Below are 26,754 nucleotides of genomic sequence, written 5' to 3'. Positions count from 1 at the left end.
GGGAAACATACGTTTACATTGTCAAAGCCAAACAAAACAAAACAATCAAACAGAGAAATCAGAAGAAATCAGTACATTACAGAAGGAATTGTTTTGTATGATTGACAGTCTTTATGGTGGTTGTATTCCGTTGGATGTCCTTTTCTTGTCACAGCAGCTCACAAATCTTGCTGCTGTGTTTGCACATTCTTGTATTTCTCCCAGTAGGTATGGGAGTTTTGTGTTATTTTCCATGTTTTCAAAGTCTCTTTGGGTGTTTGCAATTTGTGGGAAGTGTATATGTCTCGGTATAGTGGGCAGGTTGTTAAATCAAATCAAATGTATTTGTTGTTATTGTTGTTATTTGTTAAGAAGTGTAGCTCGGTTTCCACCTCTTCTTGTGTGCAGTGGGTGCACAGTCTTCTCTTGGGAGCCAGGTCTGCTTATGGCGGCCTTTCTCAGCGGCTGTCTGTACCTAGTCAAGGATCTTCTTAGTTTTGGGTCAGTCACAGTGCTCAGGTATTCTGCCACTGTGTACTCTCTGTTTAGGGCCAAATAGCATTTTAATTGGCTCTGGTTTTGGGTTGATTCTTTCCAATGTGTCAGATAGTTTTCTTTTTGTTTTCTTATAATTTATATAACTAGCATCACACATGGGATCTGGTAAAGGAGAACATTAGCCCAGACTAGCATCACACAGGGGATCTGGTAAAGGCTAACATTAGCCCAGACTAGCATCACACAGGGGATCTGGTAAAGGCTAACATTAGCCCAGACTAGCATCACACAGGGGATCTGGTAAAGGCTAACATTAGCCCAGACTAGCATCACACAGGGGATCTGGTAAAGGCTAACATTAGCCCAGACTAGCATCACACAGGGGATTTGGTAAAGGCTAACATTAGCCCAGACTAGCATCACACAGGGGATTTGGTAAAGGGGAACACCACTCATTTCATAGAGCGACTAAACCACCACAAAGAAATACATTGAGAGACTGCCATCTAATGGTTAAATGCTATAGACATCTGCTATTGGCTGATCTCTGTGCCAGGTGACGTCATCTAATTCACAGGTACCTATAAACCGTTCGATAGCGGCCTCTCAAATTAACATATTTGTGGTGTTTAGCTGCTCTCTAAACCCGACCACTTAATGAGCTCCCGTAGGGACGGTTGATCCTCTGTGAACTCAGACGTCGATCGGCGCGTCACGGTAATCGATGAGAAATGAAACGGCGCTTTAGGCAAACCTACGTGCGTCTCCGGGTCTCTGCAGCGAAGCAGAACACATCGTGTCACAACATATTTCCATTGGAAACCTTTATTTAAACTTCCCTCATTTACAAGTTCAAGTTCAAGTTTCTTTATTAGTTGGCATACAGAAGTACAGAATACTTTTATATAAAATGCTTCTTTCTGTTTTGCTCCAGAGATTGTGCTAGATAAAAATAGATAAGTATAAAATAAGTATAGTAAGTAGACAAAAGTGTTCAGTATATACAATGTACAATGCAGAGTAGAAGTAACTGAGTTACAATACAATATACTATACAGTACAAAGCAGAAATGGGATGAGGTACAATTTACAGTAAGGTGTAATGAGGTATGGGTTGTAGTGCAAATTCTTTACCAATAAATATAAAGTGTGTTTAGGTGTTCTAAAGTGGGTAAAGTGGGTGCTGCAGTGAGTTGTTTGTTTAAAGTGAGTGTGTGCGTGTGGATGTGTGTGCTGTGAGTGCATTTGATGGTTGTTACATAGTGTTATTGTCATTTAGCATTCTGATGGCCTGAGGATAGAAGCTTCTTCTGAGTCTCTCTGTGCTTGCCATCAGACTCCGGTATCGCTTGCCTGACCACAGCAGTTCAAAGAGGCAGTTGTTTGGGTGGCTGGAGTCTTTGATAATTCTCTTAGCCTTACCCATGCACCGCTTGTTGTAAATGTCCTGGAGAGTGGGAAGCCCACCTCCAATTGTGCGTTCGGCTGAACGGGCCACTCTCTGTAGTCTGCTACGGTCTTGTGCGGTGCTATTCCCAAACCAGGAGGTGATATTGCCAGTCAGGATGCTCTCTATTGTGCATGAGTAGAAGTTCTTAAGGATCTTCTGGCTGACTTGGAACTTCCTTAGGCGCCTGAGGAAGTAGAGGCGTTGCCGTGCCTTCTTCACAACACTGTCAATGTGTGTGGTCCATGTCAAGTCCTTGGATATGTGGACTCCGAGGTACTTGAAACTGTTCACTCTCTCAACCGGTGCCCCGTCGATGCTGAGGGGGCTGTAGTCCCTGACCCCCGACCTCCTGAAGTCCACAATCATCTCTTTTGTTTTGCTGACGTTCAGGGAGAGGCAGTTCTCCTGACACCACTGCGACAGATTCTCTACCTCTTCCAGGTAGGCCCTCTCGTCGTTGGCAGAGATCAGGCCCACCACTACTGTGTCATCAGTAAATTTGATGATTGTGTTGTTGTTCCACTGTGCCACACAGTCATGTGTGTACAGCGAGTAGAGGAGGGGACTCGGAACACAGCCCTGGGGGGCCCCTATGTTGAGCGTGATGGATGAGGAGGTGCAGTTGCCTGCTCTCACCACCTGGGGTCTACCCGTCAGGAAGTCCAAGACCCACTGGCAGAGGTCATAGTTCAAGCCCAGGTCCCTGAGCTTGGCTATGAGTTTGGAGGGGACTATGGTATTGAATGCTGAGCTGTAGTCGATGAACAGCATTCTCACATAGTTCCCCTGCCTCTTGTCCAGGTGTGATGCTGCTGTGTGCAGCACATGGGCTATGGCGTCTTCCGTGGACCTGTTGGGGCGATATGCAAATTGCAGGGGGTCCAGGTTGATGGGGAGGGAGGAACAGATGTAGCCCTTCACTAGCTTCTCAAAGCACTTCATGTGAGTGAGTGAGTGCGCGTGTGTGTGGTGAGTGTGAGTGTGTGTGTGTGTATGTGTGTGTGCGCGTGTGTGTGAGTGCGAGTGCGAGTGAGTGGAGGGGAACAGTGTTTACTGTCAGGAGGTCAGAGGTCAGTTGTCATGGTGATACTGAACAGAGAGCCGGAGGTTCCAGCTTGGCTGCTCTCTGTCAACGTCTCTTCCTCCTCCTTCTCTCCTGTTCTTCCTAGATGCGTGACCTCTCCTCTTTGTGTGTGTGTGTGTGTGTGTGTGTGTGTGTGTGTGTATGTGTGTGTGTGTGTGTGTGTGTGTGTGTGTGTGTGTGTGTGTGTGTGTGTGTGTGTGTGTGTGTGTGTGTGTGTGTGTGTGTGTGTGTGTGTGTGTGTGTGTGTGTGTGTGTGTGCATGCGTGCGTCAGGACTGTACTGATTTGGGGACTCAATGTCATGACGTTTGATTATAGTGTTAGGGTTAGGTTAGGGTTAATGTTAGGGTTAGGTACAGAATGAATGTAAGTCTAGGTATGTCCCCATATTTCATAAAAACATAAACGTGTGTGTGAGAATACGACACAAAATCAGGACTCTCAAATCTCTCTCCCTCTCTCCCTCTCTCTCGCTCTCTCTGTATCTCTCTCTCCCTCTCTCTCTCTCTCTCCCTCTCTCTGTATCTCTCTCTCTCTCTGTATCTCTCTGTATCTCTCTCTCTGTATCTATCTCTCTCCCTCTATCTCTCCCTCTCTCTCTCTCTCTCTCTCTCTCTCTCTCTCTCTCTCTCTCTGTATATCTCTCTGTATATCTCTCTGTATATCTCTCTCTCTGTATCTCTCTCTCTCTCTCTCTCTCTGTATCTCTCTCTGTATATCTCTCTCTCTCTGTATCTCTCTCCCTCTCTCTCTCGCTCTCTCTCTCTCTCTCGTTCCAGCGGCTAATCGGCGCGGCTGAAAGAAACAGGGGTTTGCATGCGGACCGGCTGAGGGTTTATAGAGGCTGTGCCGTACAGACTGGTTTATAGAGGCTGTGCCGTACAGACTAGTTTATAGAGGCTGTGCCGTACAGACTGGTTTATAGAGGCTGTGCCGTACAGACTGGTTTATAGAGGCTGTGCCGTACAGACTGGTTTATAGAGGCTGTGCCGTACAGACTGGTTTATAGAGGCTGTGCCGTACAGACTGGTTTATAGAGGCTGTGCCGACGTGCCGTACAGACTGGTTTATAGAGGCTGTGCCGTACAGACTGGTTTATAGAGGCTGTGCCGTACAGACTGGTTTATAGAGGCTGTGCCGTACAGACTGGTTTATAGAGGCTGTGCCGTACAGACTGGTTTATAGAGGCTGTGCCGTACAGACTGCTTTATAGAGGCTGTGCCGTACAGACTGGTTTATAGAGGCTGTGCCGTACAGACTGGTTTATAGAGGCTGTGCCGTACAGACTGGTTTATAGAGGCTGTGCCGTACAGACTGGTTTATAGAGGCTGTGCCGTACAGACTGCTTTATAGAGGCTGTGCCGTACAGACTGGTTTATAGAGGCTGTGCCGTACAGACTGGTTTATAGAGGCTGTGCCGTACAGACTGGTTTATAGAGGCTGTGCCGTACAGACTGGTTTATAGAGGCTGTGCCGTACAGACTGGTTTATAGAGGCTGTGCCGTACAGACTGGTTTATAGAGGATGTGCCGTACAGACTGGTTTATAGAGGATGTGCCGTACAGACTGCTTTATAGAGGCTGTGCCGTACAGACTGCTTTATAGAGGCTGTGCCGTACAGACTGGTTTATAGAGGCTGTGCCGTACAGACTGCTTTATAGAGGCTGTGCCGTACAGACTGGTTTATAGAGGCTGTGCCGTACAGACTGCTTTATAGAGGCTGTGCCGTACAGACTGCTTTATAGAGGCTGTGCCGTACAGACTGTTTATAGAGGCTGTGCCGTACAGACTGGTTTATAGAGGCTGTGCCGTACAGACTGGTTTATAGAGGCTGTGCCGTACAGACTGCTTTATAGAGGCTGTGCCGTACAGACTGCTTTATAGAGGCTGTGCCGTACAGACTGGTTTATAGAGGCTGTGCCGTACAGACTGGTTTATAGAGGCTGTGCCGTACAGACTGCTTTATAGAGGCTGTGCCGTACAGACTGGTTTATAGAGGCTGTGCCGTACAGACTGGTTTATAGAGGCTGTGCCGTACAGACTGCTTTATAGATGCTGTGCCGTACAGACTGCTTTATAGAGGCTGTGCCGTACAGACTGGTTTATAGAGGCTGTGCCGTACAGACTGGTTTATAGAGGCTGTGCCGTACAGACTGGTTTATAGAGGCTGTGCCGTACAGACTGCTTTATAGAGGCTGTGCCGTACAGACTGCTTTATAGAGGCTGTGCCGTACAGACTGGTTTATAGAGGCTGTGTCGTACAGACTGGTTTATAGAGGCTGTGCCGTACAGACTGGTTTATAGAGGCTGTGCCGTACAGACTGCTTTATAGAGGCTGTGCCGTACAGACTGGTTTATAGAGGCTGTGCCGTACAGACTGGTTTATAGAGGCTGTGCCGTACAGACTGCAGTGGTTTACAGGGCGCAGGGAACGTGAGAATACTGTATATACTGTACAGTGGATATTATCCGACAGAACAGTCTGTGAGCCTCTTTCTATCATTTATTATTTCATACTAACACACTTGTCCTGGAACAATAGTCCCAGTATAGATTTCCCTCTCCTCCCAACATTTTGAGAAGGTTATTTTTCAGCAGCTTCAGCTTCTCAAACTCCCGTCCAATGAAGGTGAAAGGGTTCGGGTTATAATGAAGGCTCTCTGGTGAAAGGGTTTGGGTTATAATGAAGGCTCTCTGGTGAAAGGGTTCGGGTTATAATGAAGGCTCTCTGGTGAAAGGGTTCGGGTTATAATGAAGGCTCTCTGGTGAAAGGGTTCGGGTTATAATGAAGGCTCTCTGGTGAAAGGGTTCGGGTTATAATGAAGGCTCTCTGGTGAAAGGGTTCGGGTTATAATGAAGGCTCCCTGGTGAAAGGGTTCGGGTTATAATGAAGGCTCCCTGGTGAAAGGGTTCGGGTTATAATGAAGGCTCTCTGGTGAAAGGGTTCGGGTTATAATGAAGGCTCCCTGGTGAAAGGGTTCGGGTTATAATGAAGGCTCTCTGGTGAAAGGGTTCGGGTTATAATGAAGGCTCCCTGGTGAAAGGGTTCGGGTTATAATGAAGGCTCTCTGGTGAAAGGGTTCGGGTTATAATGAAGGCTCTCTGGTGAAAGGGTTCGGGTTATAATGAAGGCTCTCTGGTGAAAGGGTTCGGGTTATAATGAAGGCTCTCTGGTGAAAGGGTTCGGGTTATAATGAAGGCTCTCTGGTGAAAGGGTTCGGGTTATAATGAAGGCTCCCTGGTGAAAGGGTTCGGGTTATAATGAAGGCTCCCTGGTGAAAGGGTTCAGGTTATAATGAAGGCTCTCTGGTGAAAGGGTTCGGGTTATAATGAAGGCTCTCTGGTGAAAGGGTTCAAGTTATAATGAAGGCTCTCTGGTGAAAGGGTTCGGGTTATAATGAAGGCTCCCTGGTGAAAGGGTTCGGGTTATAATGAAGGCTCTCTGGTGAAAGGGTTCGGGTTATAATGAAGGCTCTCTGGTGAACGTGTTCGGGTTATAATGAAGGCTCTCTGGTGAAAGGGTTCGGGTTATAATGAAGGCTCTCTGGTGAAAGGGTTCGGGTTATAATGAAGGCTCTCTGGTGAAAGGGTTCGGGTTATAATGAAGGCTCCCTGGTGAAAGGGTTCGGGTTATAATGAAGGCTCTCTGGTGAAAGGGTTCAGGTTATAATGAAGGCTCCCTGGTGAAAGGGTTCGGGTTATAATGAAGGCTCTCTGGTGAAAGGGTTCGGGTTATAATGAAGGCTCTCTGGTGAAAGGGTTCGGGTTATAATGAAGGCTCTCTGGTGAAAGGGTTCTGGTTATAATGAAGGCTCTCTGGTGAAAGGGTTCGGGTTATAATGAAGGCTCTCTGGTGAAAGGGTTCGGGTTATAATGAAGGCTCTCTGGTGAAAGGGTTCGGGTTATAATGAAGGCTCTCTGGTGAAAGGGTTCGGGTTATAATGAAGGCTCTCTGGTGAAAGGGTTCAGGTTATAATGAAGGCTCTCTGGTGAAAGGGTTCGGGTTATAATGAAGGCTCTCTGGTGAAAGGGTTCGGGTTATAATGAAGGCTCTCTGGTGAAAGGGTTCAGGTTATAATGAAGGCTCTCTGGTGAAAGGGTTCGGGTTATAATGAAGGCTCTCTGGTGAAAGGGTTCGGGTTATAATGAAGGCTCTCTGGTGAAAGGGTTCGGGTTATAATGAAGGCTCTCTGGTGAAAGGCAAACAAAGGTAGGAATGTTGATGAGGCTTCCATCTTTACCCTGGGCCTTTTTCTTTTTTCTTTTTGGCTTTGCTTACGCCCAATCTTCCATAGAACGCTCCGGTGTGGTCGCTCTCTTGCTCTCTCTCGCCCCGGGTTTTTGTCACCTTAGAGAGAGAGGGAGGGAGGGAGGGAGGGAGAGGGGGAGGGAGGGAGGGCGGGAGGGAGGGAGAGAGAGAGAGGCTGCGTGAGGATGGCTGATGGAGCTCAGGTGTAAAGGTATCACACAGATTGAAACTGGCATTTAGCTTCACATTGCAGCCAGGTTGCTTTGATGTGTTTTCTTTCTCCAGAAGGACAGGTGTGTGTGTGTCGGTGCACAAATGCGTGGGTGTGTGTGTGTGCGTGCGTGTGCGCGGGTATGTGTTTGATGTGTGTCCAGCCTTACCAGGGCTGGAAGGTGAATTCCTTAATTTCCCCATGGACCCAATTAGCTTTGTGATTGGCTGAGAGAAGGCCAGGTTGTGTGCAGTCTTCTGAAAGGGAAAAAGACCTTTGAAACTCCGGAGGAGGAGAGAGGATAGGAGAGGAGGAGGAGAGAGGAGAGGAGGAGGAGGAGAGAGGAGGAGAGAGGAGAGGAGGAGAGAGGAGAGGGGGAGGAGAGGAGAGGAAAGGAGGAGGAGAGAGGAGAGGAGAGAGGATAAGAGAGGAGAGGAGAGGATAAGAGAGGAGAGGAGGAGAGAGGGGAGGATAAGAGAAGGGAGGAGAGAGAGGAGGAGGAGAGAGGAGAAGAGAGAGGAGAGGGGAGGATAAGAGAGGAGAGGATAAGAGAGGAGAGAGGGGAGGATAAGAGAGGGGAGAGGAGAGGAGAGAGGAGAGGAGAGGGGAGGATAAGAGAGGAGAGGATAAGAGAGGGGAGGATAGGAGAGGAGAGGAGCCGGCCACAGCGATACCAGCGGTAGTGGTGGTGGTGTTAGCACCAGCCCTAATGAGAGGCAGACATGTGGCTGCTAGCGCTACTCCTCCGCGCGCTAGCAGGTGTTCCGCACTTCCCGGCTTCATTACGACCAATTAGAGTGAAGAAAATACTAATTATACCTCAGGTTTCTAGGTGATTAAAAAAACTAGCTTGGAAGTAAATTGCAGGGATACGCTAACTTTAATCCCCCTCCTCCGCCGCTGAAGTTGTTGCTCTCAGGGCACCGGCGGTAATGAAGACATACTTTTTTTTTTTTTTTTTTTTTTTTTTTAACCTCCGTCTGCGTTTCTGTCTGTTACTGTCTAGTTATTACTGTATGTACAGAGAGTGGTGTTAATTATGTGAGGTTTCCTCTGATGGCCTCGCCTCACATCTTCCTTGCTCTCTCCCACTTTGAATTCCTCCACTCTTCTATCGTTTCATCTCCACCTCTTTCTACCCCCCCCCCCCCCCCCCCCACCCCATCTTCGCACCCACCAGCCTTCTTATAGGCCCTTCTCACGGCAGCCATTTTGACTTGTCACATGCAACCATAGATAAACGGTTTATAGATATCGATATCGATATAAGTATCTTGTGTTTATTATAAATAGGGGGGGGTTGGGTCCTGGGTTCTGGGTGGAGAGAAGCCTGGTCTGGCTCTAGAGGGGGGTCTTCCTGGGTTCTGGGTGGTGTGAAGCCTGGTCTGGCTCTAGAGGGGGGTCTTCCTGGGTTCTGGGTGGAGTAAAGCCTGGTCTGGCTCTAGAGGGTGGTCTTCCTGGGTTCTGGGTGGAGAGAAGCCTGGTCTGGCTCTAGAGGGTGGTCCTCCTGGGTTCTGGGTGGAGTGAAGCCTGGTCTGGCTCTAGAGGGTGGTCTTCCTGGGTTCTGGGTGGAGTGAAGCCTGGTCTGGCTTTAGAGGGGGGTCCTCCTGGGTTCTGGTGGAGTGAAGCCTGGTCTGGCTCTAGAGTCTAGAGGGTGGTCTTCCTGGGTTCTGGGTGGAGTGAAGCCTGGTCTGGCTCTAGAGGGTGGTCCTCCTGGGTTCTGGGTGGAGTGAAGCCTGGTCTGGCTCTAGAGGGTGGTCTTCCTGGGTTCTGGGTGGAGTGAAGCCTGGTCTGGCTCTAGAGGGGGGTCCTCCTGGGTTCTGGGTGGAGTGAAGCCTGGTCTGGCTCTAGAGTCTAGAGGGTGGTCCTCCTGGGTTCTGGGTGGAGAGAAGCCTGGTCTGGCTCTAGAGGGTGGTCCTCCTGGGTTCTGGGTGGAGTGAAGCCTGGTCTGGCTCTAGAGGGGGGTCCTCCTGGGTTCTGGGTGGAGTGAAGCCTGGTCTGACTCTAGAGGGTGGTCCTCCTGGGTTCTGGGTGGAGAGAAGCCTGGTCTGGCTCTAGAGGGTGGTCTTCCTGGGTTCTGGGTGGAGTGAAGCCTGGTCTGGCTCTAGAGGGGGGTCTTCCTGGGTTCTGGCTGGAGTGAAGCCTGGTCTGGCTCTAGAGGGTGGTCTTCCTGGGTTCTGGGTCACCACCCTCCTCTCTTCCCTCTTATCAGTCCTCAGAATTAACTGAGTAGCGGGGCGCCCCCAAGTGGTGAACCACGTAACGCGCTGCGTCGCAACACGGCCGACCCGGGTTCGACTCCCGGACCCGGTGTTCTTTGCCGAATGTCTTCCCCCCGCTCTGTCTCCCATTCTTCCTCTCTCTCTCTCTACCGGACTGCCCGGTAGTAAAAACCAATACAAATCTACCAAAAACATAAAAAAATTAAAAAAAATTAACTGAGTAGCATAGATGTGTGGCAAGGGGAGTGGGTTTATCCTCATCATTAGGGTACAAGTATCTTGGGGCGGCTGGGTGGCGCAGCGGACAATGCGCTCGTCACCAACGCAAGAGACACTGGTATCGAATCCAGCTGTCAGCGTTGATTCCGGCTTGGTCGACCGTCCATACTAACACAATTGGCAGAGTCAGCGGGAGGGAAGCCGGTGGGTGGGTCTGGGTCATTGTAAACAGCGACTCCTACAGTTCAGTCGGGGCGCCTGCACAGCGAGGGAAGGATCTAGGTAGAGGTAGTGTGACCCTTCCACATGTTACACTTTTATCAGTTTTATTTATGAAAAAAAGAAAAATATAATTGTGAGCTGTATATATAGAGCACCAGGTTCAAATATTGAAGTTTTCAAGGACTGGATGGAAGAAATGTATATAAACAATAATCAAAAGGCTATTTTCATCTGTGGGGATTTTAACATTGATCTTTTAAATCCAAACAAACATAAAATGACTGAGGAATTCATCAACACATTGTATAGTTTGAGCCTTTATCCAAAAATCACAAGACCCAGCCGAATCACATCCCATTGTGCCACTCTGATAGACAATATATTTACGAACATTATAGAAAACAATACAGTGAGTGGATTACATTTACATTTAGTCATTTAGCTGACGCTTTTATCCAAAGCGACTTACAAGTTCTGTACGACAAGACAGCAAGAAGGGCACAACTCTATCAGCTGAGCAACAATGTTCATCAAAGTGTTGAGTGCTACAGTGTAGGTTAGTTTATTAGGACAAGTGCATGACAGTACGGTTAGTTAGGGTTAGATATATATATATATATATTTTTTTTTTAATTCAGATAATGGTTGAAGTGCGTCTTTAGTCGACGGCGAAAGATTGGACGTGATTCGGCTGTCCTAACTGGGGTGGGTAGTTCATTCCACCATTGTGGGGCAAGGACAGAGAATAGGCGACTTCTCTTTGATGACCCTCCCGGAGCTTGGATAGGAGTAGGTCTGAGGCGGCCAGAAGATGCAGAGCGTAGGGGTCTTAATAATAATAATAATAATAATGGATTGGATTTATATAGCGCTCTTCTCTGACTGACTGTTGCTCTGACTCAGAGCGCTTCACAGAGTCCATTATTCGTTCATACACAGTCATACCGGTGGTGGTAAACTACAATTGCAGCCAGAGCTGCCCTGAGGCAGACTCACGGAAGCGTGGCGAATAATCAACGCCTACGGCCCCTCCGACCACCACCAACATTCATTCACATGCATTCAGATGATGTCGGGGAGTTCGCGATCCTCTCTGTGCCACCCCCCCCTTCCCCCTGTCTCCGGCTGTCCCTGAGCAACGACCGGAGTGTTGAATGTCCCGTGACTAAGACGGGGAGGACGTGACCCTCTTGCGCCGCCCCTGTGCTTCAAATAGATCCGCTATCAACTCTATCTTTAATTTTTCAAAATGTACAGTTGCTATTGCATGCACTCATCTGTGTTTCACCACACACATGAGTGCATGCTTACCAACTGTCCGTCTGCAACACTACTATCACCGACATCTAAGAAGGGAGATCCCCCCTTGAACGGCCCTTCTAAGGTTTCTCTCCTCCACATTGCCTGTGGAGCTTTTTTCCCTATTGTTAGGTTTTAGTGAGTTTTTCCTTACCTTCGCGTGGGGTATGTCTGGGAGTGCTTGCATTCTTTCATTTATTTGCATTCATCTAAAAAATGTTTGGACCCTATGGTATTCTTGTTCTGTTCTTGACTTATTGTTATGTTGTCTTCTTGACTTGTTTAAAGAAGACCTGTACGGCCCATGGGGACATTAACGTGTGTTGTCGGGCCCTATAAATAAATTTGATTTGATTTGATTTGATACACATTCATACGAGGCAAGTAGGTTAAGTGTCTTGCCCAAGGACACAACGGCAATGGGATGGACATGGGCTTGAGCGGGATTCGAACCACCAACCCTTCGATCATTGGACGCCCCGCTCTACCCCTGAGCCACGCCGCCCCACCGTCTTGAGGGTGTGTAGTTAGAGACCATTGACTGGAGGTAGGCGGGAGCGGTTCCCTTTGCCGCACGGTATGCTAGGTCGAGGGCCTACGAGTGGATTACTAATAAATGACATCAGCGACCATTTATCAGTTTTTACAGTTTATGACAACAACTACACAGAAAACAAGCAGGACAATAAACTACAATTTAAACAAGTAAGGACTGAAGAATCAATGAACGCTTTCAAAAATGATTTGCTACTACAAAATTGGGAGATAGTGTATAAAGAGGAAGACACTGATAAAGCATTATGAAACATTCTTATCTATATTTAACTTATTATATCACAAACATTGTCCAATAAAAGAATATAGCAGTAATTAAACATAAACACTCAGACAGCCCATGGATCACAAGGGGATTACAGAATGCATGTAAAAAGAAAAATACACTATATAGAGAATTTATAAAACATAGAACTAAAGAGGCAGAAAATAAATATAAGAAATATAAAAATAAGCTGACTAATATTATGAGAAGATGTAAGAAGGATCATTATAGTAGAATATTAGATAACAACAAATATAATATTAAAGGTGTTTGGAAGATATTAAATGGTATTATCAGGAATGGATCAAGACAAATAAACTATCCTCAGTATTTTATGGAAAATGATCAAACTATTAGCAATATGGATGATGTGGTTAACAACTAATTTTTGTAAATATTGGACCAGAATTAGCGGGAAAAATCCCAGATCCAGTGACTCCTGAAGACATAAAAGACAATTATATTGAAAGAAATCCTAGTTCAATGTTTCTGGAAGCGGTAGATGAAAATGAAATTATAGAAACTACTAATAAATGTAAAACAAGACATCTACAGACAGTAATGAAATAGATATGAAAATAGTAAAAAATGTCATTAGTGGGATTTCAAAACCACTCACGCACATCTGCAATTTATCATTCAAAACTGGTCGATTTCCGAATAAAATGAAAATAGCAAAAGTCATACCTCTGTTCAAGATTGTAGGCCTGTTTCTCTACTTCCTCAGTTTTCAAAAATATAAAAAAAAACTCTTCAACAACAGATTAGATAAATTCATTGATAAACATAATTTACTCACCGATAGCCAGTATGGATTCAGAACACACCGGTCAACATCACTAGCATTAATAGAACTCATTGAAAAAAATCACAAATTCCATAGATAAAAAAAAACATGTAGCTGGAGTATTCATTGACCTAAAAAAAGCATTTGATACTATTAATCATGATATATTAATCAGGAAATTGGAGAGATATGGGATCAGGGGGGTAGTATTGGACTGGGTGCGAAGCTATCTAAATAAAAGACAACAATTTGTGACAATGAGAGATTATAAATCTGAATGTTTGGACATTGCTTGTGGTGTCCCCCAGGGGTCAGTGTTGGGTCCAAAACTGTTCATCTTGTACATTAACACTATAGGGACCAGCCACGAGTTAACTCGTGTTTCGATTCCACCTGTTGAGGACCAGAGCCACGAGTTAACTCGTGGCGAGTTGTTATTGTTTTATTCCATATTAATAACGCTATTAACGTCGCCGATCGACATGCAGGACCTACCCGCATTTTGATTTTCGAAACATGCAATACCGGCCAGTTCCGCTTAGGAGCGTCATCGCTCCACTGCAGTATCATTGAGGGCGATTGAAAAAAAAAAATCTTTTACCGTCTGTGGGCGTTTCATATGAGCCTCGATCCCAGCTGAACTCCATCTTTGATCCCGTTACCGAACGCAGATTTCAGCCTGGAATAATGGGATTTATGATTAGCCAATGGACATATCGATCTACCAGTTTCCGATGACTAATGACGAAATGCTGCCGGCGATCACATGGCCTGACGGTAGGATACTATTCCCCCAAATTACAGCTGGATTGGACATTGCTTTAAAACGCAACGTGATCGATCAGTGAAAATGGCTATTTGAACGCACACTGTATTGCTAATCAATAATATTAATCGGCGTCCCCCGCCGCCCCCATTTCATCCATAGATGCTCTGTAATAGTCCGGATGCTACGCAGTTTGTTTTATTTCATTCGTATATATACAGCAGAAATGGCGTTTGATATAACGTGACTAGCCTTTAGCCTATTATCTAGCTCCCCAGAAAAAAGACTAGGCGAAAACTGCGATAAACCTTATATTCACGGCGCTATAAAATGACAACCAACCGATGGATTTTTATTTTCTTTAAGCCATTATGAAGGCACGGTTTATGCACTCAAGTGACAATGAGAATGGACAGATAGCAATACTATGAAGTATATATATAGCTGTTAGAAAGTACATCGGTTTGTTGACAACGCTCGGTCCTCTGGACTATAAATCGCCGCGGGACTTTGGTCGTCAATGTGTTAACGAGATATGTAAAGTATCCAATATATTTAAATGTATTTTATTTGCGGATGACACTAATCTTTTTTTTTCTGGTGAGAATGTCCAGCAGCTTTTAGAGGTCATCACATCTGAAATGAAGAAATTGAAGGAATGGTTTGATAGAAACAAATTATCATTGAACTTGAGCAAAACTAAAATTATGTTGTTTGGAAACTGTAGATTGGATACTCGGGTACAAGTTAAAATAAATGATGTGATTATTGAAATAGTTTATGAAAATAAATTCCTAGGTGTAATAATAGACCATAAAATCTGTTCGAAACCTCACATAAAACATGTCCAATCTAAACTCTCACGAAGCATTTCAGTCATGAGTAAAGTAAAGCACATTCTGGATAGAAAATCACTCTACATTTTCTACTGTTCACTAGTTTTACCATATTTAAATTACTGTGCTGAAGTCTGGGGAAACAATTATAAGTCTACACTACAACCACTTTTTATACTCCAAAAAAGGGCCATAATGATAGTTCACATTGCAGGTTATCGTGATCACACTAACATATTGTTTTTGGAGTCAAAGACATTGAAGTTAAATGATCTTGTGGAATTTAAAACGGCACAATTAATGTATAAAGCAAAAAGTCATGCACTTCCAAGAAACATTCAAGAATTGTTCTTTGATAGGGAGGGGGGTTATAATCTGAGGGGAAAACACAATTTAAAAGTGCTAAATGTACGCACTACCATGAGAAGACACTGCATCTCGATATGTGGAGTGAAACTGTGGAACAGTCTAAATGTGGTGCTAAAGCAATGTCCAAACATGAGACAATTCAAACTGATGTATAAGGAAATGATGTTCACAAGGTACAGGGATGAGGAAGGGACTTGATATTCACAGGTGTTTACATTTTTATTTGATTTCTTTCATGTTTTACATATATAGTTTTTGTTTTTTTGTTTTGCATATATATATATATTTCTTTTTCTTTTTTTTTCTTTTTTATGTTTTAAAATAGTACACTCATTTGAGTAGTGGAAAAGGGGTAGGATTAAATAAGTGTATACTTCTTCCTACTCCTTTTCGAACATGTAGATTGAGTTGTGTTTTGCTTTTGTTATTGTTTGTTTGTATTCATTGCATGTTCGAAATAAAGATAAAGAAAGAAAGAAAGAAAGAAAAGCAGCGTGTGATGTCTGTACTGAGCAGTGTGTGATGTCTGTACTGAGCAGTGTGTGATGTTGTGATGTCTGTACTGAGCAGTGTGTGATGTCTGTACTGAGCAGTGTGTGATGTCTGTACTGAGCAGTGTGTGATGTCTGTACTGAGCAGTGTGTGATGTCTGTACTGAGCAGCGTGTGATGTCTGTACTGAGCAGCGTGTGATGTCTGTACTGAGCAGTGTGTGATGTCTGTACTGAGCAGCGTGTGATGTCTGTACTGAGCAGTGTGTGATGTCTGTACTGAGCAGTGTGTGATGTCTGTACTGAGCAGTGTGTGATGTCTGTACTGAGCAGTGTGTGATGTCTGTACTGAGCAGCGTATGATGTTGTGATGTCTGTACTGAGCAGTGTGTGATGTCTGTACTGAGCAGTGTGTGATGTCTGTACTGAGCAGTGTGTGATGTCTGTACTGAGCAGTGTGTGATGTCTGTACTGAGCAGTGTGTGATGTCTGTACTGAGCAGTGTGTGATGTCTGTACTGAGCAGTGTGTGATGTCTGTACTGAGCAGTGTGTGATGTCTGTACTGAGCAGTGTGTGATGTCTGTACTGAGCAGCGTGTGATGTCTGTACTGAGCAGTGTGTGATGTCTGTACTGAGCAGTGTGTGATGTCTGTACTGAGCAGTGTGTGATGTCTGTACTGAGCAGTGTGTGATGTCTGTACTGAGCAGTGTGTGATGTCTGTACTGAGCAGCGTGTGATGTCTGTACTGAGCAGTGTGTGATGTCTGTACTGAGCAGTGTGTGATGTCTGTACTGAGCAGTGTGTGATGTCTGTACTGAGCAGTGTGTGATGTCTGTACTGAGCAGTGTGTGATGTCTGTACTGAGCAGTGTGTGATGTCTGTACTGAGCAGTGTGTGATGTCTGTACTGAGCAGTGTGTGATGTCTGTACTGAGCAGTGTGTGATGTCTGTACTGAGCAGTGTGTGATGTCTGTACTGAGCAGTGTGTGATGTCTGTACTGAGCAGTGTGTGATGTCTGTACTGAGCAGTGTGTGATGTCTGTACTGAGCCGCGTGTGATGTCTGTACTGAGTAGTGTGTGATGTCTGTACTGAGTAGTGTGTGATGTCTGTACTGAGCAGCGTGTGATGTCTGTCCCCCCCCCCCCCCCCCCGGTCAGGTTGCCGGTGTTGGAGTCGACGGCGGCGGCTGGTGACCTCTCCCGACCCCACCACATGGTGTCGGTGGTGCCAAACCGCTACCCGCGCTGGTTCACCCTCAGTCACATAGAGTCCCAGCAGTGTGAGCTGGCTTCCACCATGCTGACCGCCGCCAAAGGTACACACACACACACACACACACACACACACACACACACACACACACACACACACACACACACACACACACACACACAGAGAGCTGGCTTCCACCATGCTGACCGCCGCCAAAGGTACACACACACTCACACACACACACACACACACACACGCACACACAGGCACACACACAATCATAATCTCCCCTCCTACCCTCCTACCCCCCCCCCCCCCCCCCCCCCCCAGGTGACAGCCGCAGGCTGGAGACCGTCCTGGAGTCCATCCAGAAGAACATCCACTCCTCGTCTCACATCTTCAAACTGGCCCAGGACGCCTTCAAGATCGCCACGCTGATGGACAGCCTGCCCGACATCACGCTGCTCAAGGTCTCCCTGGAGCTGGGACTACAGGTACAACCCTGACCCTGACCCTGACCCTGACCCAGGTAACAGTACTGTCTCTACTGCAGTCAGGTTCTGGAGCTGGGACTACAGGTACAACCCTGACCCTGACCCTGACCCTGACCCAGGTAACAGTACTGTCTCTACTGCAGTCAGGTTCTGGAGCTGGGACTACAGGTAACAGTACTGTCTCTACTGCAGTCAGGTTCTGGAGCTGGGACTACAGGTAACAGTACTGTCTCTACTGCAGTCAGGTTCTGGAGCTGGGACTACAGGTAACAGTACTGTCTCTACTGCAGTCAGGTTCTGGAGCTGGGACTACAGGTAACAGTACTGTCTGCAGTCAGGTGGTTCTGGAGCTGGGACTACAGGTAACAGTACTGTCTGCAGTCAGGTTCTGGAGCTGGGACTACAGGTAACAGTACTGTCTGCAGTCAGGTTCTGGAGCTGGGACTACAGGTAACAGTACTGTCTGCAGTCAGGTTCTGGAGCTGGGACTACAGGTAACAGTACTGTCTGCAGTCAGGTTCTGGAGCTGGGACTACAGGTAACAGTACTGTCTCTACTGCAGTCAGGTTCTGGAGCTGGGACTACAGGTAACAGTACTGTCTGCAGTCAGGTTCTGGAGCTGGGACTACAGGTAACAGTACTGGCTGCAGTCAGGTTCTGGAGCTGGGACTACAGGTAACAGTACTGTCTGCAGTCAGGTTCTGGAGCTGGGACTACAGGTAACAGTACTGTCTGCAGTCAGGTTCTGGAGCTGGGACTACAGGTAACAGTACTGTCTGCAGTCAGGTTCTGGAGCTGGGACTACAGGTAACAGTACTGTCTGCAGTCAGGTTCTGGAGCTGGGACTACAGGTAACAGTACTGTCTGCAGTCAGGTTCTGGAGCTGGGACTACAGGTAACAGTACTGTCTGCACTCAGGTTCTGGAGCTGGGACTACAGTAGAAGATAACATAAGATATTCCTTTATCGATTCAGGCAACATAGCAGTATATGTATATATATATATACAGTATATATAGGGTAATAGTAGAGACATAATACAGGCAATAAAAATAGTACAGTAGAAAAAAAAGAGTACAGTAGAAAAGTACAAATAGGCAGTGTAAACAATAGGGCTGTCTTAAATGCTTCGAAGCTTCGTTCAATGGGCATGGGATTCGAATGGGGAAATAAAATTTGAATATATAAAAAAAAAATCAAATTCAAAATTTTTATTTATTTTTTGCAAAATCAACTCTGCCTCTCTTTGTTAACACATCCACCGCCATTCACGCTGTGACACGTTATTGCCCGCCATGCTTTGACCGCCAGATCTCGCTGTACAGCGTTATTGAGATCAATATTCCATTTTTTCGCCATGGCATTCATAATTCATATATACACCTCCGACGCTGCAGCTGGACCCTACGGCTCAATACAACGACGGCTCAAAACCGCCGCCTGGAGGATGGTCGCTGAGTTACACTCAAACAACAGGAAGTGGGAGGTGTGCGTCGATTAAATTCATCCGGCCGTCAGACATTGTTGCAAGGCTCCCGACAGACACTATAGTACATATCGATCGCTTTATAAACTTAATAATCGATATGATTTCGGTGTTTATTGCGACATACAACCCGGAAATGGACCCATACTATCACCCATACTACATAAAGCATTTACTGACGATCACGGAATTATAAACGATCCCCCCCACCCCCCCCCCCCTTTCCTCCGTCCATGATGACGCATAACGTATACGGATCATATACAGTTAAATGTTTTAATATAGCATGTATAGGGAAGACACGGCAATCGATAATCTATATATGCGTTTAGGCCTATAACTCACGTTCTAGGAATTACTGCAGAAAACGATAAAAACATACTTATATTCTAGATGGTATTTTTGTATGAATGTATGAATGAAAAAGTATAACGTTCCTACATCCTGAATGATAGATAAGCTATGTTGAATGGGCCATAGTAATGTCAATTTAGCAATACAATTTAAAAAGTTATAGTCCTGCAAAGAAGGTGAACATGTCCATAGGCTTACAGTGGTGGCAGACTGGCTAAATTGATGGATATAAGTAATGGCAGGGAATGTGTTAATTACAACAAGCAATGCTGTTTGTTATTTAAGATGAGGTCGGACTCGGCAGATTTGCGTTCATTGTGCTGCTTTTACAAAGCCTCAAATGACGGCTTACAATATTTCATGAAAGCAAAGTGTTTCGTTTGTCTAAGATTTAAAAAGGTTTAAACTTGGGCGGCTGATTGGCGCAGTGCTCGCCTCTAACGCAGGAGACGCTGGGTTCGAGCCCAGCTCTCGGCGTTGCTACCGGCTGGCCGGTCGTTCATACTAACACAATTGGCAAGTGTTAGAGGGTGGGAAAGCCGGTGGGTGGGGATTTGACGTTGTGGACAGCGACTCCTACAGGTCGGTTTGGTGACGCCGGTGCGACAGAAGCAGGAAGTATCGGGGGCAGCGTGAGCCTCCCACGCGTTACTCCTCGCCACTGAGAGTTCGAGCTGCTGCGGTGAAAAGATGCGACAGGCTGCCTCCTTGTGTACCGGAGGGGACACGTGATGCAAGGCTTCTGTCCTCACTACAACCGACCTGTGGGAGGCATAGTCTAGCAACGTTCAAGACAGGGGAGGGAAGAATTGGATATACGAAATTGGGATGGGAGAAAAATAGAAAATGGGGAGAAAAAGTGGATAAAAAATATTTTTTTAACTTTACAGCACTGACAAAGTTGAACAAAGTGCTGTACAAGTCCCACAACATAAAAAATGTAATAATAATAATAATAAAATAAAATATGTAATATATATATATTTTTTTCGAATTAAAATCGAATCTCGGCCCGAAGCTTCGAATGCCAATTTTTTTTTCGAAGGTCAGCTCTAGTAAACAATATAATTAACTCTGAATATACGCATATGAGCAAGTAGGCAGTGTGATCAGATGAGGGTCTGTATGCCCCATCAGTTATATTATTATACATTACAATACATATGGTTACAATAAACACTAGAATCTAGATATATACCATGAGTAAGTAGGTATACAGTATACACAGGTGCAGTATGCATAAGGCACGTATGGCGTGATATGTTGTAGTGTGTGCCGTTTAGGTGGGAGTCAGACACACTCAGTGATCAAACAGTCTCCTCAGACGTGGGACCGTGGACCGTTTCACTGCCACGTGACAAAGGGTTAACCCTTTCACTACCACACTACAAAAGGGTAACCCTTTACTATCACACTACAGACGGATAACCGTCTGTAGTGTAATAGTAAAGGGTTAACCTTCTGTAGTGTGGTAGTGAAAGGGTTAATCACACAGTATCAGACAGTCTGGTCAGACGTGGGCCCGTGGACTTGTGTGAATTAATTCGGTGGTCTCTGACACGATTAAAGGTTGAAGACCGACTGCAATAGGACACATAACCCACACTTGTTACGTGTAGTTAAAGTGCATGTTGTGCTTTATTCGTCACTTATAAAGTATGAATGAATGAATGAATGAATGAATGAAAACTTTATTTAACAGATTGCAGAACGGGTACAATACAGTACGGCTCAATACACACAATTGTTAAGGGGATGCAGACCAGAGAAAGACTTTCGTCTTGTTTACATCAGGGTCCCCCATTTTCAATTCATAATGAATTGTAAGTAAGGGTGCAACTTGCTCTGTGCAATCCATTCTTTGTGGATTTAGCCCTGAGTCTCCATCGGCAGTGGCCCCCCCCCTCCATTGCAGTGGTTTGTAGGCTGGTGTTGTTATTCACAGCCTCAAACCTCGCATAGAAGGTATTGAGATCATTTGCCAGATGGATGTCACTGTTCAGCTTGAGGGAGGTGCCTTTGTAATCTGTCATCGTTCTGAGGCCCTGCCACATACCTCTAGAGCAGGGGTCTCAAACTCAATTTACCTGGGGGCCGCTGGAGGTAGAGTCTGGGTGAGGCTGGGCCGCATCAAATATTCCACACAAAAAGGGTTTCAAGTATTTTTTTAAATGTTTATGGAAATGTATGGTTGAAACATGCAAACGTTCAAACGCACACACACTAATAAGCATTGGAGGCTTTTAACCAGGGCCAGACTGTGGAAATCATTCAGGCCAGGAAATATAGTGCGAAATATAGCCCCAGTCAGGCCACTTTTTAAGCGGGGGGTCTGGGGGTCCCCCACCAGCAAATGTTTTGTTACAAAGACTTCATTTCCTGCATTCTGGTGCAGGAATAGTTTTATTTGTACCCTTTAAATGCCAGTGTTTGTGATGACATGACTGCAAAACATTAAAAAAAAAAAGTTTTGTAAATCATCTGGGGGGCCGCAAAATATCATCCAGCGCGAGTTTGAGACCCCTGCTCTAGAGTCAGCCTGTTCATACTGAAGTTCAATTTTATCCCTGTAGCGCCGTTTTGCCTCAATTACTGACCTCCTTACGTTGTATCGCGCCACCTTGTGGTCATTCATGTTGCCTGCCACAAGCCCGCCGTTGTAGGCTGAGGTGTGCGCTTTCAGAGCTTCGCGGACGGATTTGTCTACCCAAGGCTTTTGGTTTGGGTAAACTCTAATTGTGGTAGTGGGGATTGTTTCTTCTACCAAAGTACAAACAAAGTCCAGCACTGTCTCCGTGTAGTCATTAATATTATCTGTGTTGTCACGGAACACACTCCAGTCTGTACATTCAAGTGCAGCTTGGAGTGTCTCCCCTGATTCTACAGACCATCGCAGCACATCTCGTGATACTACCGGGGTGCACTTGAGACTTTGTTTATACTGCAGTAAAAGAAAGATGCCGTTGTGATCTGACTTGCCGAAACCACTAGCAGCTTGAGACTTATATCCACTCTTAAATTGCGAGTAGCAGTGGTCCAAAATATTCCCGCCTCTGGTAGTACAAGTCACATGCTGGTAGTTTGGCAACACTTTTCTCAGATTAGCGCTATTGAAATCACCCACAACCACAATAGCAGCGTCAACGTTAGCTGCTTGAAGTTTATTTACCTTGTCGTGGAGCTTGGAGAGCGCGTCGCCTGTGTTAGCGTGTGGTTGGATATACACTCCGATCAGAATGACCGACATTAACTCTCTCGGGAGAAAGAAAGGCCGACACTTGATGGATATATACTCCAGGTTTGGGGAGCAGTGGTTTGAAAGCTCTTTCACGTTGCTTGGATCACACCAATTGTTGCCTTCAACATGAAGGCTATCCCACCTTCCCTCAGGAGCTCTCGACCAGGATACCATAGGTTCACGTTGTATGTTAGAATAACTAAATACAACTCACAAGCACATATTTCCATTTTTTAAATATGGTAATGTATTACCATGAAAAACAGGGGCATTGCAGTCATTTACTTTGAAAGGCAACAGGCCCTATCAATCTATTATTCATCACAACAATGAATTATGCCGATTAGGGATGGGCAAAATTACTATTTGATAGTTCACTGGGAACTATTTGAATACTAATCAAACCCCCCACCCCATGTTAACGCATGGTTTTGTTTTTAATTAATACCGAATGTGAGATGATCCAATGGCTGTTGTTTTCTGTTCTCCCAGCTGTTAACACTTTGGCGACCAAAGTCCCGCAGCGATTTATAGTCCAGAGGACCGAGCTTTGTCAACAAACCGATGTACTTTCTAACAGCTATATATATACTTTATAGTATTGCTATCTGTCCATTCTCATTGTCACTTGAGTGCATAAACCGTGCCTTCATAATGGTTTAAAGAAAATAAAAATCCATCGGTTGGTTGCCATTTTATAGCGCCGTGAATATAAGGTTTATCGCAGTTTTCGCCTTGTCTTTTTTCTGGGGAGCTAGATAATAGGCTAAAGGCTAGTCACGTTATATCAAACGCCATTTCTGTTGTACGAATTAAATAAAACAAACTGTGTAGCATCCGAACTATTACAGAGCATCTACAGTATGGATGAAATGGGGGCGGCGGGGGACGCTGATTACTATTATTGATTAGCAATACAGTGTGCGTTCAAGTAGCCATTTTCACTGATCGATCACGTTGCGTTTTAAAACAAGCTCCAATCCAGCTGTAATTTGGGTGAATAGTATGCTACCGTCAGCCCATGTGATCGCCGGCAGCATTTCGTCATAATACATCGGCATCTGGTAGATCGATATGTCCATTGGCTGATCATAAATCCCATTATTCCAGGCTGAAATCTGCGCTTCCAAACGTGATCAAAGATGGATGATGTTTGTTTGGGATCCAGGCTCAAATGAAACGCCCACAGACAGTAAAAAAAAATTTCCCCCCAATCGGCCTCAATGATACTGCAGTGGAGCGATGGCGCCCCTAAGAGGATATGGCCGGTATTGCATGTTGCCGAAATCAAATATGCGGGTAGGTCCCCAGAGTCGATCGGGGACGTTAATACGGTTATTAATATGGAATAAAACTAACAACTCGTGGCTCTGGTCCACAACGCATGGCACCGTAACACGTATAAACTCGTGGCTGGTCCTTAAAGTGTTAACAGACTGTTATGCTACCTGGCTGCGTCTATACTTTCGACAACAAATGTTTGTTTCCGCATTCGAGTTTTGCGCTCTGATTGGCCAAGTCATGTGACATGTGCGCCAATCGTGGGACAGCAAGTTCTGCGCCTATTTCCGGGTCTAACAGCCTGCAAACTACCTAACGCCTAGTTTATCACTGGTTAAGCTTAGGCAACTCTTTCGCAGTTGGTTAAGGTTAGAGTTTGGAATCAGGGCAGGCGTTCTATCGCCATGCTCTAAGACAAACTCTAACCTTAACCAACTTCGAAAGAGCGCCTAAGCTTAACCAGTGTAGAAACTTGCGGTCCCACGATTGGCGCACATGTCACATGACCAGAAACGCGTGTGGCCAATCAGAGACGCGGAAACAAACATTTGTTGTCGAAAGTATAGAGGCTACCTGCCTAGCTAGCGAGCTGTACCCAGCATGCCGTTCAGCGGTGTAACAGTTAATAGGGTCCCCTTTCAGTACACTACACAGTGTAGGTGTAACAGTTAATAGGGTCCCCTTTCAGTACACTACCTCTCCTGTTCCTCTCCTCTCCTGTTCCTCTTGTTAATCTCGTCTCCTCTCTTGTTCATTTCCTCTCCTCTCCTCCACTCTCCTCTCCTTCTCCTTCTCTCCTCTCTCAGGTAATGAGAATAACTCTGTCCACGTTGAACTGGAGAAGAAGGGAGATGGTGCGCTGGTTAGTCACATGTGCCACTGAAGTGGGTAAGTGGACAGTCTAGTTTCACTGTGTTGAGAGGCAGCTAACGCTAGCTGTTTAGCCAGGTTGGGTTAGCTAACGCTAGCTGTTTAGCCAGGTTGGGTTAGCTAATGCTAGCTGTTTACCTTGGTTGGGTTAGCTAACGCTAGCTGTTTAGCCAGGTTGGGTTAGCTAACACTAGCTGTTTAGCCAGGTTGGGTTAGCTAACATGAACTGTTTACCTTGGTTGGGTTAGCTAACGCTAGCTGTTTAGCCAGGTTGGGTTAGCTAACGCTAGCTGTTTAGCCAGGTTGGGTTAGCTAACGCTAGCTGTTTAGCCATGTTGGGTTAGCTAACATTAGCTGTTTACCTTGGTTGGGTTAGCTAACGCTAGCTGTTTAGCCATGTTGGGTTAGCTAACATTAGCTGTTTAGCCAGGTTGGGTAAGCTATCATCAAATCTGGTGTAAGGAGCATGGGTTAATATGTTGTGTGTTCATATTTTGCAAGTGAGAGCAGGATTAACGCCCTTCGAGGTGATGATGATTTTGGGAGATGCAGAGATTCCGGATTCATCACAACTACCTTGTCGTCTTTGCTAGAAGCTCTTATACATGACCTGTGCCTGAGCCCAGGAACTGTTTTCTTTTCTGCTGGATTTATTTTCACCCTGTCTTCTCCCTGTGTCTGTGTGTGTGTGCGTGTGCGTGTGCGTGTGTGTGTGTACCCAGGTGTCTATGCACTCGACAGCATCATGCAGGGATGGTTCACGCTCTTCACGCCCACCGAGGCCACCAGCATCGTGGCGACCACCGTCATGTCCAACAGCACCATTGTGCGCCTCCACCTGGACTGCCACCAGCAGGAGAACCTGGCCTCCTCGGCCCGCACCCTGGCGCTGCAGTGCGGCATGAAGGACCCGCAGAACTGCGCCCTCTCGGCGCTGACGCTCTGCGAGAAGGACCACATCGCCTTCGAGACGGCGTACCAGATCGTGCTGGACGCGGCGGCCACGGGGATGAGCTACACGCAGCTGTTCACCATCGCCCGCTACATGGAGCACCGCGGCTACCCCGTGCGGGCGTACAAGCTGGCCACGCTCGCCATGGCCCACCTGAACCTCAGCTACAACCAGGACACGCACCCGGCCATCAACGACGTGCTCTGGGCGTGCGCGCTCAGCCACTCGCTGGGCAAGAACGAGCTGGCGGCCGTCATCCCCCTGGTGGTGAAGAGCGTGAAGTGCGCCACGGTGCTCTCGGACATCCTGCGGCGCTGCACGCTCACCACGCCGGGGATGGTGTCGGTGCTGCACAGCCGGCGGGCCTCCGGGAAGCTGATGTCGCTGGACAAGGCGCCGCTGCGCCAGCTGCTGGACGCCACCATCGGCGCGTACATCAACACCACGCACTCGCGCCTCACGCACATCAGCCCGCGGCACTACAGCGAGTTCATCGAGTTCCTGGGGAAGGCGCGCGAGACGTTCATGATGGCGCACGACGGACACGTCCAGTTCACACAGTTCATAGACAACCTGAAGCAGATCTACAAGGGCAAGAAGAAACTGATGATGCTAGTGAGGGAGCGGTTCGGCTGACGGAGGGGGGAGGGGGAGGGGGGGCACACTCTAGTACTTTTTCTATTAACTTCATTCTGCCTTTTGAACTTCTTTGGACTTGGGGAAAAAACGGACAAGTGAGGGGAAAAAAGAGAGAAAGAGCGAGGGATGAGGACATGTACTGTAGGACGGAGGAATAAAAACGAGAAAAAGAAGAAAAAAAAACCACACACGGTATTATTCTTCTTGCTGTTGTTATTGTTATAAACATTATTCCTATTATTATTATTATAATTATTATTATTATTATTGTTATTATTATTATTATTATTATTACTACTATATGTACAGATGTGTTTTATTTTTCAGAAGAGAGGAATGTGTCAAGTTGTGAATGTTTGTGTGTATTTCTCTACATGTGTGCGATGAGAGGAAAAAGAGAAAAAGTGAAATGGCTTTTTTTGTTGTTGTTTATTTGAATTATTTTCAAACATCCTTTTATACATATATATATATATATATATATATATATATAAATATATATATATTTTGTTTTGTTTTAAGTTTTTATTGAGTTATATGTTGTCCAGTGGCTGAAGCCCTCGTATGATAGTGCTCATGTAAAAAAAAGAGGAAAGAAAACACTAAACTAAATCAAACGACGAAATGGGCGGCGTCCTCAAAAAGAAACGAAAGGCTTTAAAACTACACGGACCACCTCCTTCTGGCCTCTGACGCGGCGGGCACTGGTCAGCACCGCACAGCT

General features: G+C 46.0%; 1 protein-coding gene across 1 annotated transcript in view; it reads left to right on the top strand.

Annotated features, from left to right (window-relative positions):
• Positions 1 to 26,444, top strand: part of LOC311241812 (zinc finger SWIM domain-containing protein 6-like) — a 64,943-nt gene extending 38,499 nt beyond the window's left edge. Inside the window, exons 8-11 of the mRNA XM_084330730.1 lie at positions 16,662 to 16,819; positions 17,047 to 17,210; positions 24,376 to 24,457; positions 25,162 to 26,444. Coding sequence (XP_084186856.1) covers positions 16,662 to 16,819; positions 17,047 to 17,210; positions 24,376 to 24,457; positions 25,162 to 26,027 — 1,270 coding nt within the window. The 3' untranslated portion in view covers positions 26,028 to 26,444. The remainder of the gene's footprint in view (positions 1 to 16,661; positions 16,820 to 17,046; positions 17,211 to 24,375; positions 24,458 to 25,161) is intronic.
• Positions 26,445 to 26,754: the final 310 nt, after the last annotated feature.

The sequence above is a fragment of the Notolepis coatsorum genome, assembly GCF_963971535.1.
Source record: "Notolepis coatsorum genome assembly, chromosome: 15".
Lineage (NCBI taxonomy): Eukaryota > Metazoa > Chordata > Actinopteri > Aulopiformes > Paralepididae > Notolepis > Notolepis coatsorum.
The sequence above is the reverse complement of the archived record's forward strand: the minus strand, read 5'-3'. Positions and strand labels throughout refer to the sequence as shown.